The sequence below is a fragment of the Ambystoma mexicanum genome, chromosome 1p (assembly GCF_040938575.1).
Source record: "Ambystoma mexicanum isolate Mex_15411 chromosome 1p, UKY_AmexF1_1, whole genome shotgun sequence".
In the NCBI taxonomy this organism is placed as follows: Eukaryota; Metazoa; Chordata; class Amphibia; order Caudata; family Ambystomatidae; genus Ambystoma; species Ambystoma mexicanum.
The window spans coordinates 563,742,932-563,755,534 of record NC_090921.1 but is presented as its reverse complement, the minus strand read 5'-3'; the positions used below and the strand labels follow the sequence as shown (position 1 = coordinate 563,755,534).

Sequence of the window (12,603 nt, the reverse complement as noted above, 5' to 3'; positions counted from 1 at the left end):
GGAGGGGATTGCCTAGGGTTATACAATGTGCCTATACAGGATAGCAATACACAGACAGCGCAGCAGTCAGGCGCAGCGGGGAAAAAGCATGTTGCGCTTAAGTTAAGCCCGTCTTGGCCCGTCCGGGTTCAGGGGCTGGCCTCTTGCGTGTTCTCCCCACTACTACCGCTTATGTCTATTAGATAAGGCACCGGCAGGCAGGTACTGTTTTCCCCTGAATTTTTATTTGCTATATTGTTCTCCTGTTGTGGTTTGTTCCAGCTCCAACACATCTGCGAGTCCCTTGTTGTTTAATTTGTGCTCCCTGGTTGCACATGCTGATCATGTTTACGACGTTATCTGTGATGATGGTCCAGATATACCTCGTCTTACGGAAACCTGGCTAACAGCCACCTCGGCCCCCATGTTTCCCCAAATTCTTGCCCGAGGGGTATACAAATTAATGAAGACAGCTTCACCTCATGCAGGTGGTGGGATAGCCGTTATATTTAAAGCCACCCTCAAGTTTACTGCTGTATCGGTAGTCCAGGATTTGACCATGGAAGCTTTTTTAGTGCGCTTGGAAATCTCTGCTTCCGACTTTGTTCATGTTCTGCTGGTCCATCGTCTGGCTGGCCCGCATATGCGTTTCCTGCTGCCTTTCCTGGTACTTGTGGCTTCGCTTCACCTGAAATATGTAAATCTTATAGCGTTAGGCAACTTTAATATCCGCTTTAACCCTCCTCCTGTCCCTACTCTAGATATTTTTTTTGAGGGTTTGATGGATTTGGGTTTAACCCAACATGTCACTGAACCCACTCATCGTCTTTGGGGCGGGGGGGGGGGGGGTAATCATGGATCTTATTTTTTCTGCAGTCCCGGGTGTGGTAGTCTGACCACTTTATGATCCCTTTTTTAGTAACCCTTGGAGTTTCCCCTCCTACACCGCTTGGAGGCACTGTTCTTAAGAGGAAATGGCATGGCATTGATAAGTCTGTCTTGGCATCTGCGGTGAAGACTATGTCCTACTGACTTGTCTGTGTATTTTTCCACCCTATCTAAGGCGCTGCTAGCTACTGCTGATCAACTGGCACCCTTTAAAACCATGCAGCTGCATGGCCGCCAGTCTCAGGGATGGTACACGGAATAACAGAGTGGCTAAACTGGGGCTTCGTCAAGCACAGCGCAAGTTGCGCTCTTCTTATAGTCCTTGCGAAAAATTGGCCTTTGCCTCACTCTCTCAGAAACTATCATCTGGCTATTAAGTCAGCCAAACAGAAATGTTTTACTCTCAAGATTGAAACAGCACTCAATCAAAAGGAGCTATTTGTGGTCGTTAAATCCTTTGCTTCTACAGCTCATTTTCTTCCCACAGCGCCTGCTTCTCAGTCACAGTGTGATGCACTTGATGAGTTTTTCCATTCCAAAATTGTTACTATTCGAAACAATATTCGTCGCACGCAGGTTAGCACCGGTGTGACCACCATAGGGCGCAGACAGCCAGCTACCTCCGGCTGGGCAACCTTCCCTGTATTCTCTGATGAGGCTGTATTGAAGGCCAAAGCCCACTTGAAATCCGCAGCCCCATTCAACCCTATTCCTACATTTATTCATTCTTAAAGATCTCTTGCCCGAGATTATTCCTTTGGTAACCCAGGCAGTAAACCATTCGTGTTGCTCTGGTGTGATCCCTAAAGAACGTAAACAGGCTATTGTGGTCCCTTTTTTAAAGAAGCCGTCACTGGATGACACTGTTCTCTCCAACTTCCACCCTATCTCTCTACTTCCCTTCTTTATGAAGCTTCTTGAGGCCTTGATATCTCCACTTCATTCCGGGTTTCTTGAGTCTTCCTCTGTGTTTGACCCCTTTCAGTCAGGTTTCCGCCCCGGGGGAGGTACCGAAAGTGTCCTAGTTTCAGTAATGGATAATCTGGCCAGGCTGGTCGATGTAGGTCGTGTGGGGGACCGAATTCTACTCGATCTATCAGCGGCCTTCATCACTGTCGACCACCTCATACTCCTCTCCTGCCTGGCCTCTATCGGCATCTCGGCTTCTGTTCTGGAGTGGTTTACCTCTTTTTGACAGATCGTGGCCAATCAGTATCTTTACCTCTGTTTCCGTCTTCTCTCTATTCTCTTTTCTGTGGCGTCCCTCAGGGTCCTGCTTTGTCCCCAATGTTATTTAACATCTAGGTGCAGCCTTTGGTTGACCTCATCCGCTCTCAAGGTTTCAGGTGCTACTCGTAAGCGGATGACACGCAGATCCTGGTCCGTTTAAATCGGGACCAGGAGGAGGTGCCGTCCCGTATGTGTGACTGCTGTGACGGCTGTGGAGGGTGGGATGGGCGCCAATTGGCTCAAACTCAACTGGGACAAGATTGAGGTCCTGGAGGTGGGCGCCTGCTTGGAATCCTGTTCTTGGTCCTCGGCCTTCTAGCCATCCTCACTGGGTGACTATTCCAGTGACAGTAGTTACAAATCTTGGGGTCTATCTCTCTGCTTCTCTGTCCATGACATCACAGGTGAGTGCAGTGTGCCAGACTGGACGCTACTTACTGAGGGTCCTTCGGAAGATCCTTGCCTTTCTTCCGCCTTCTCTTCGTCCTCCCATTGTGGCTTCCCTTTTTTCCAGCAGGCAGGACTATTGTAATGCTCTCTACCTGGCCCAGCCCTCGGGCCTAATCCATTGCCTACAACTGCTGCAGAACCTGGCGGCTCGGACAGCCACAGTCACCCCTTATGGTTCCCACATTAGCCCAGTGCTACGTTCTTTGCACTGGCTCCCGGTGAAACAAAGAATAGTCTTTAAATCTCTCTGTCTTGTTCACCGGGCATACCACCAGGCTGGTACCGATTTCTTGTAGGATAAATTCACGCCTTATATTCCTGGCCGCCCTCTTCGGTCAAACAGTGACTGTCTGGTCGTCCTCCGATTTCGTCTTCAAGGAATGGGCGGTCGAGCCTTTTCATTGCTAGTAAATTATGGAATTGTCTCCCTTTAACTTTGAGGCTGATCACGAACCACCTGCACTTCCGTCGCTTGTTGCGCTTTCATTAATGCCCTAGATTGATGTTGTACTACTGTGACTATCCTTGCATCAAGATGCCTTCGGGTGTACGCGCACGTTATAAATCTGAGTAACATAACAAGTTAGAGTTTGCATACTGCTACAGTAGAACACAGAAAAAGCATTTTGTTCACTACAGTGAACAGAATACTTTCAATGAGAATGCTGACTGTAAGAGCTAGGAGCCAACGGCGCACAACCTGAAAAAGAGAAAAAGAAAAAAGGTTTGCATTTTTGAAAATACAAGCAAAATGGCTACGGTTTTAGTCGCAGTCTGGAGGCTTGTGAGGAGTGTCACGAAGTCGAAGACAGTAACAAGGACTGACCAGGACTGAGATGAGGGCCAGCTTGGACTACGGTGAGGACTAGGATTTGAAAAAGAACAAGGGCTGAGATTGTGAGAAGGGTTAAGTATGAAATGAGGGATCAGAAGGACTGCTGCCAGACACGTACAGTTTCTACATTTCCAATCATAGATTGTAATGAGTCTTTTTTATTCTGGATGGAGTTGTCCTCCACAACATTACTGCTAACCATGCCCACCACGGCATGGACAAGAACCGCTAGTTGGACAAGGACCGGGAGGAGGACTTTACTGGGAATTAATGAAGCATTTGTCTTGTTTACTTGTGCCAACTCCATGACATGCTGGCATAAGAAAACAGCGCGTGGCAGGACACAAAGAATTATCTGTAGCAACCAAGAGCTATATCTGACTGTCCCAGGCAAGTTGTGCTATACCAACTTAGATATGCGATATTAACTGTGAGGGTTAGGGAATGTGTATACAAAAAAATTAAGGACCCACCTAAGGGGCATTTAAAGCATATTACATAATATATAAAAAACAAAAGGTAGTTTGCATCTTGCACACAAGTTAGATTTGCTGTGCACAATGTACTAGCTCCTGGTTCCCCTGAGGTAGCCCCTGGCTAAAGTGTGATGCCCGATTCCCAGGAGATGCTTTTTGCTCCAGGTCAACAAATCCTAATTTCAACCCCTGCAGGACAATAGCATTGCAAATTGCTATGTCAAGCAAACATACTTTGTAGAACTTTTTTTTTTAACCACAAAATGAAACTAAATTGTTACCATTTGTACCAAAACCAAATAGGAATTTAACCTTGATATGGTCTGCATTATACTGGCTTATTTTAGGATAACTTGAATGGTTGTAGACCTTTGGGCATGGAAACACTAGGAGTAACTACACTCCCCAAAATCAGATTGCAACACAAGCTTTAAAGGGGATTGTATAATAAGTAGTGTCATATTATTCAGGCTTGTAGCCAGTCCTTTGTAGTGAATCAACTAGTTGGGACCATGCTCTCCTGAAAGGCGCTCGAAAACAATACTTTCTTGCATTCACGTTCTCATTACTATAGAACAAAAGCATGCATTGAAAGCAGAGCAGCTGCCATATTGTGTGATTCCATGCATTCCAAGGAAGGACTTTTTAAGTATAGTGCCTGTGTATTCTGTTTTTTAACTCTCTGATCTCCAACTGGTTTATTACTTTGCTTTATTTTTCTTCTCTTGCTTTACTATATTATAGTGCTCTACAAGTCTGATCGAACTGCTTGAAAAATAAAGTGTTGGTTCTCTGTGGCCAGTGCACACAAAAGTTAATGTGCATATGTTGATAGGTTATGGATGGTTGATAGGTTACTTACCGGTGGTTTATATTGTTACAAGTATGTTCAAGGTCTAATAAATATTACTTTATTTGTATACATTCTGCCTGGCTTGAGTTATTAAGAGTGGCCTATGTGTGCTTACATGAACCCTTCACCAAACACTTGTAAATCTAAGCCTTACTCGTCAGTCACATAGAGTTTTCCTAGACAATGGGGTCATTACGAGTCCGGCGGTAACTGTGCCTGTATTACCAGCGGGTTACCACCGGACCGGTAATATTTACCGGCGCCTGACTTGCCGGTAACACCGGGGGAACGTCATATGGGAATGGGGAACAAGGAAGCACTGGCACCGGTAATAGCAGTGCCGGTGCTTCCGTGACGGTCTGCTAACCGTGGCCGCTGTGTCCGGCAGGTTCCAACCTGTCCGGCACAGCGGCTCCAGCAGGCAGACCTGTAGTATGCCGGTGTGGAAACAACGTTGCCGGTAAGCTTGGAATGAGCCCCATTGTCTTTTCCGGTTCACCAAAATATACAGTGGTCTCTAGGAATCTGTTCACAAGGCGGATTCTGAAAATCCATCTCAACAATCTGGTTCATGTTAAATTTGTCAGAGGACTGGAAGCGTCTAAAAGAATGGTGAATAGTTTGCATTGCATAATGATCACATTAATGGCGTTGTAAATGTTAGAGTTTCCACGGAAATTGCATGTTCTAGGAAATTAGGTTAAAGTACCCAATAACAATTGTCCTGTCCAACACCACATTCTTCCTTGAAATAGAGTGAAATCTGATGATGCATGATCAAGGTCCTTGAACCAAGAGGATTCAGCGCCTTAATCTTTCTGAGATGGCAAGTCTGGTTAAAAGGACCCACTACGTCAATAACCATTCTTGGTCACAGGGGGATTACAAATGTAAATTGGGTGAGGAGGTAGTACGAACTAGTTAAAAGGGTGAACAAGTGCGGAAAAGGGACACCTTGCTAAATAGGACAAAAACCTTGGACCGGAAACAGGAAAGCTGGCGCCTTTACAAAGAAAGGAAAACTAGAAATGCTGATGAAAGAAAAACGAGGCATGTAGCATTGACAGAGAAAAACAGTGACTGCGAAAGAGCAAAATGACAGACAATGCACACAGTATGAAGAAAAGTAAGATGCATCGTTAATCTGCTTACCAGGCTCCCCACCCAGAGATACCAATCGCTTGTATAGCAGCAAGGACAAATTGGGCCCCCAGAACGAAGAAAAAGGTCATGAAGTTAAAAGAGCTGTCTGACCTGTAAAAGAGAAAGACATTTAGGGGACAGAATGGGTGAGCATGACATTTACCATAAGTATAATAATGAAACCAGGCCTTAAGATCTGCACTCACCATCAAACAATTGGTAACTAATACTTTGATTCTTGAAAAGTAGGGAATGATCTATGTGCATTTGAAGCATTGAGCGGTTGAAGGACCTTTTTATTCCTGGATAATAGCTTGCAAAGTGACATGTTTACCCTTGAAGAAACCTCATCTTTACTCCTGCTTCAAGCCTAAGAGGCTGGTTATTCTAAGTGGAGATTAAGTGCTACACACATTCCATTACCGCAACTCGTCCAGATATAATTAAAACGGTTTTCAGTTTCATCATAAACATATCCACAAAACAGCAAATCTCAGATTAGGTAACTTACCATTAGCAACCACCTTTTGTGTGGGCAAATCACTAGATTGCTAAAGATTGGCTATATTTGCCGGTTCAAGCCTGTGCTCAGAGTGCTTCACATTTTTACTTACCAATCTCATCCTGAGCCACACCAGCTTCTCTTCATTATCAAGACAAAGGCCTATCTGAAGTAGATTCTTTAAATTGACCTCCTGCTATGAAAGAGCTCTTTTGCTACAAGTGAATTATTCTCATTGAGTGAATGTCAAGAAGAAAAGAAAGATATTCTGCTTCTCCATTAGCATTGAGGATATTTTTCAAGGGTCTCAACACAGACTAACACGGGGTAAACAGCGTTGGTCTCAACAGTAATGGCCCTGGCTTCCCTCTGGCTGATACACTGGGCTGGCAGGCAATTACAAAATCAGTATGCCGCACAGCACAGTGTTTCTTCAACCGAATAACTGTCAGGGAGCCTCTGGACAAGGTTGTAGCAGCTCTGGTTACTGCTGAGGGATTGAAATCTTTACTCATCAATTCAGTTGAAGATTAAGACAGTGCAGCCATTGGTAATCATCAGTTAGACTGCCAACAACTGAGAGTGGCTTCAAGGAAGATGAAGAGTATTGTGCACAAGATATATGAAGGAGTGATCAAACAGCAAGGCTACTCCAAAGTGAGGTATGCGTGGACATTCTGGTATATGTGTACAACTTTCCAAACCATGCTCTATAAAAGAGGACATTCAGGGATCAGGGGCCCTCTCAAAGTCTTCAAATTTGTGGGAAAGTATTACAATGTAATGAGCGTGTAGTTCATCACCTCATCCCACCCTTATTCATTATAACTTGATTAAAAAAAAACTAGAATAGTCCACTGTTAGTACCAAAAGAACGTGTACTGCAACACATATCTAGTATTTCACAAACTGTGCGACAAGCAGATTGCTCCAATGTTGGAGATTTAGACTGTGCAACAGTAACAGGGCTGTGGAGCAAGACATTATAAAAAAGTATGCCTATGGATTTCTTTAATGTGCCAAAGCACTTGACCTGGCTTTCTGGGCTGACCGCCTCTGCTGTGTTCACCTGCAGGCTCCTGGAAGGAAGTTGTTCACTGCCCTCCTTACATCGAAGCATTTGCTGTATCTTGGACCTCCCCTGCTGCCCATTGTTGTAATTAATGAACTTCTTAGCAATATTATTTTCCCTTTCTCCTGAGATCTCATCTCCTCTCACCTGCAATTTCATGGACTATGTTTCTAAGGTGCTCTTCCTACATTCCTTAATACCTTCCCTCCCCTTTCCAATAATCTTTCATCTTCCCCCGCTTTATCATCATTCTTTTCAGCTCTTCCTGATTCGATACTGTCTCCCTTTTAACTCTAGCTCACCCTACGGCATCTCCTTACGACCCTTATCCTTATTCCTTTAATATATTCTCAACATATTCCCGTTCTAACCAGTCTCCTGAACATCTGTCACCACCCCATGATTCCCTCCCTCTTTTGAACAAGAGGTGGTTATCCATACACTTTAACAACCCACCATTGACCAAACCGTACTGTTAACTTTGCTCAATCTCTTCGCTGCCTTTCAAATCTATTGCAGTGGGCTGCTTAATCACAGGTTTCTTCCTTCCTTAAACTGCACTCCCTCCTTCCTCCTCTCTAGTTTGGCTTTTGACACTGCCATTCGACAAAATGCTCTTCATGCATCAAATGCTTTCCTTTTTTTACCGCCATGCTAACTTTTCCCTTTATTCTGGTCCTTCTTGACCTATTAGCAGCCTTTGACACGGTCGACCAATCTATGCTTCACTTGGATTATCTGGTTATGTCCAACAATTTTTCCTATCTTCTTGCTGAAACTTACCCTTTAATTGGCCAGATACATTTCATCCCCTCATCCTCTCCTCTAGGCACAGGCTTGGTACTTTGCCATTTTCCCCTCTACATTATCCCTCTTTCTTACAAACATTAAATCCAATAACTGGTTATATTAAAAAGTGTCAGCTGCCATTTTAAGAGTTTCCCCTCCAAACCTCCCCCTTATCATTGTCAAAGCTCTTGCACAATCAGAAATGTCATCAGGCTTAGTACGATAGTTAATTTCACATTCTTAATGTCTCAAGAACTTGTAAGAATGTCATTGTATTTTCCCTTGCCTTGAAGCGCTTTGAAAGGCGCTATACAAATAAACTATCAATTCTTTTTGCTCTCTCTCCGCTCTCTTCATCTTTCTTATCCTTAGATTCTAGTCTTTTCCATTGTCTTAATATATTGTACAAATGCATCCATGGCCTCGCTCTGCTTTATCTCTTCCCCAGACACCTTTTACACTTCCTCATGTTCTCTCACTCACATTCTCAGTTCTAGTACTGTTTCTAAATCCCCCGTACTTCGTGATGTGCTATGTTTGTTTAATCTCACTTTTAACTCCAAAACATTGGACCTCTCCCGCCTATCTAATCATTCATCTCCTTCCCATCATCGGTTTCATCCTTGGCGTAAAACCAAAATTCTCTCCTCTTAATGATCCTCTTACTCCTTGCTTTAATTTTAGTCATTTTGGATAATATTTTACAATATGTTTAATGTTGCACAGCATGGTGGCAAAACCGTTAAATAAGTCTCGAGTTAGGGAATTACCGTTATTTCTAACAGCTTACTGTGGAGTTCTGGGAAATCCACACACAGGGCATTGTAGTGCCATCATCATCGCAGTAGTCACGCTAACGTTATGTTTACAGGTGGACAGGTATGAATGAGTGTGCAAGGTTGTGGGTCCTTTCCTCCAAGGGCTGAGTCAGGCAGCGCCCAATATATCAAAAAGGCTTCCACGCGTCCGGAGAGTCTTGCACGGCTAATAGAGGGTGATAAGGAGAGTCGATATGAGAATATGATAAGTCATTTATAACACGCCTGCACACTGTTTCTAGGCGCAACAAGGCAAGGGAGGACAAGACAGAGGGAGGCCAAGACAAATGATCTTACTATGCCTAGTGTCATTCAGATCGTGCAAGTGCGAGAGCAAGGGGAACGGGGAAGGGGGAGCCCCAGGAAGAGCGATGGGGCAGCAATTCTCAGAGTAAGTGCAGCACAGGGACAGAGCGGCTCTGGCGAAGTGCAAGGAGGCAAAGGACTGTAGAAGTTATAGTTACAGTCCCGAAGTGCATGGAAGCCCAGAGGCAGTGCAGGGGTGACTGATTAAGGAGGGCCTGGTACCCAGTGAGACTCGGAGGGTGGCCAAGCAACAAGTCAGTGTGGCAGGCAGGTAGGTCAGCAAGAGAGGGAGAGAGAGAAAGCAGAGAAGAGAAAGGTTTTGATATGCCATCGGAACTTCAGGTGGTCCGGCTCCATTTTGAGAGGGCAAGGGAGGCCATTCCAGAGGGAGGCACCTGCAGAGGAGAGCGATCTACCCCCCAGCGATCTTCCGAGGGAAGAGGCTGACCCTTAGAGAGTTGGAGGTAGCTGAGCGAAGGGCTCGTGAATTAAGGTATTTAGGAAGAGAGCGTTGGGTATAGTGTGGTTCCCGGCCCCAGAAAGCCTTGTGGACAATGCAAAGGGTCTTGACCTTGATCCTTGCAGCTACCGGGAGCCAGTGGGGAGATTTCAAGGCTGTAGAGATACGATCCGTGGGCTTGAGGGCAAGGATAAGCCTTGCAGTCCAGTTCTGGATTAGATGCAGAGGGCAGAGAGTAGCAGAAGGCAGATTGAGGAAGAGGCTGTTGCAGTAGTCCAGTCTAGAGAGAATCACGGCTCTGGAGACAGTGAGCTTCTGGCGGAAGGTGAGAAAGGAAAGAGTACCTCTGAGGAGGTGCAGTTGGTAGTGGGACTTCTTAGCGAGATCCAAGATGCGAAGAGCGAAAGAGAGAGAGTGGAGTCGAAGATGACACCAATGTTTTTAGCCTCACAGAAAGGCGAAGGAAGAGGGCGGCCAGAGTGAGAGAGGGAAAGCGGCATCAGGAGTCCCAATGAGAAGGATCTCCATTTTACTGGCATTAAGGCAGAGATTGTTGGGGGCGCACCAATCCTGAATCTTGGATAGACAGTCAGGAATGAGCGAGAGAGGAAAGGAGGCTGAGGGGAGCCTGAAGAAGAGCGGAGTGTCATCCGCATAACACTGAAAGTTAGAGTAGAAGGTAGAGATTAGGTAGGCCAAAGGGGCCAAGTAGAGGTTGAAAAACCAGGGTGAGAGGCTAGATCCCTGGGGAACACCACAGGTGGAGAGAGAGGTGGCGGATAGAAAGGAACCAAGTTGGACATGGGAGGGCGGTCCAATAGGAAGGAGCTCAACTACTCCAGGGCCTGATACGTAATGCCCAGGTTCTCACAGTCGATTGATCCGAATGGCGTGGTTGACCCTGTCAATGGCAGAGGAAGGAGGATGAGGACAGAAGGAATGCTGGAATCAAGGTTAGAGAGCAGATCTACATGGCGTTTAGGAGAGCAGTTTCCGTACCTTTGTCAGCTCCGAAGCCAGACTGATGGTCATGGAGACAACCTATAGATTCAGTGTATGTAGTAAGCTGGGAGATGGCCAGCTTTTCCAGGAGTTTGCCCAAGAACGGGGTGATTGAGATCGGGTGATAGCTTGCCCGACGGGTAGGATTGGCAGACAGTTTCTTGAGGAGGGGGTGCACAAGGGAGTGCTTGAGGAGAGAGGGGAAAGTTCAAGTGGTGAAAGAGTGATTACACAAATCGGCCAAGGCTGGAGCGAGGGAGTCAATGTGGTCCTTGAAGGTTCTGGAGGAACAGGGGAGCACCGGTTTGGACAACACTTTCATAGATCAGTCTCGTCTAGAAACCTCGTCAGGTGTTGTCAGAGAGAAAGAGGAGAGGGAGAGTTGGCCAAAGGGGGACTGAGAGCGGGAGAGGAAGAGGAGATAGAGGACAGGATGCCCTGAGTTTTAGTGGTGAAATGAGAGGCCAGAGCCATACATAGGGCCTCGGAGGAACAGGAGAGGTAGAGATTGCAGCAGGATTGGCCAGTTCCTTGTGGATTTTTAAGAGTTTGGCCATGTTGTTAGTGGCCGCAAAGACGCAGACTTGAATGTGGGCTCTATTCTTGTACAGGAAAGAGTCTATTGCCTTTGGAGCAGGCGGCAGGTCAGTTTGCCAGAGGATTCGCCCAATGCCATCCATTTCCTCTCAGACACCCTGCTCTTGCGTTTCAGGAGGCGAGGTCGGAGTCATACCAGTGGTGGAGATAGAAAGATGCAGATTAGAGAGAGCTGTGTTAGACTGAGGCAGCCGCAGGAGCAGGTGGAGCAGAGAAAGTAGAGGCAAAGTCATCCACTGATACACACTTAATGGGCTGAATGACCGCGAAAGTAGAGGACAGTGCTTGGGTAGGCTTTGCCTGAGGGATAGAGAGTTTCAGGTGAGAGGAAAGTAGAAAGTGGTCAGTCCAAGAGAGAGGAGTGGTGAGAGGGTCAGCAAAGGGGATTTCTGAAAAGATGAGAACAGGCAAAGTATGTCGGGCACAGTGTGTTGGACCAGTGGGCAGAAGGAGAGAGAGAGCGTGTCGCAGGGGTTGCAGAAAAGCCCAGAGGAGGAATTAGAAACATCCAGGTGGATGTTGAGGTCTCAAACAAGGGGATGTTGAGAGGTAGAGGCAAGGAGAAAAAGAGGAGAGGCCAGCCCACTCAGAGGAATATGGCCACCTGGGGGAGGCTTGGTCTGTTTGTGGTAGCATATATATGGGATACATTACTCACCGTAATCATATTTCTGATGCTTGCATCTGCTTAGATTCACATGCTGTGCATAGGCCATCTAGTGGAAGCTGCGGAGTATTAGTTTGTTTTTTCGAAACTCGAAAATGGGCGTCGACACAGGGCGTGCCAGTAATACTATCCCTAGTGTGACGTCCACTGTACCCAAGATCCCTCACGCGTCTAGGATCCTCAGATTGTATTTTTTCTGACATGAGGTAGCATGAGGAGTAGCGTGAGTACAGATAATCCAAGCAGATAGACAGAAAGGTAAGACTACAAGCAATCATGCGCCTTCTCTCGGAGGGGAGAAAGGGTGGGTCGCATGTGAATCTAAGCAGATACAAGCATCAGAAATACGATTACGGTGAGTAATGTATCCCTTCTGAGGCTTGTGGAATCTGCTTAGATCACATGCTGTGCATAGATTAGCGAGCAGTACCAGAAGAAGGAGGTGGGATGTGAGAAGGGTCATGAGCAAATAAATGTCTTAGAACCGCTTGTCCCACTTGTGTATCTGTCTTGGAATGGGTGTCAATGCAGTAATG

At 46.0% G+C, this 12,603-nt stretch overlaps 1 protein-coding gene across 1 annotated transcript in view; it reads right to left on the bottom strand.

Annotated features, from left to right (window-relative positions):
* SCAMP4 (secretory carrier membrane protein 4) overlaps positions 1 to 12,603 on the bottom strand; it is a 406,064-nt gene that overhangs the window by 179,391 nt on the left and 214,070 nt on the right. The window contains exon 5 of the mRNA XM_069649502.1: positions 5,864 to 5,965. Within this exon, the coding sequence (XP_069505603.1) occupies positions 5,864 to 5,965 (102 nt within the window). The remainder of the gene's footprint in view (positions 1 to 5,863; positions 5,966 to 12,603) is intronic.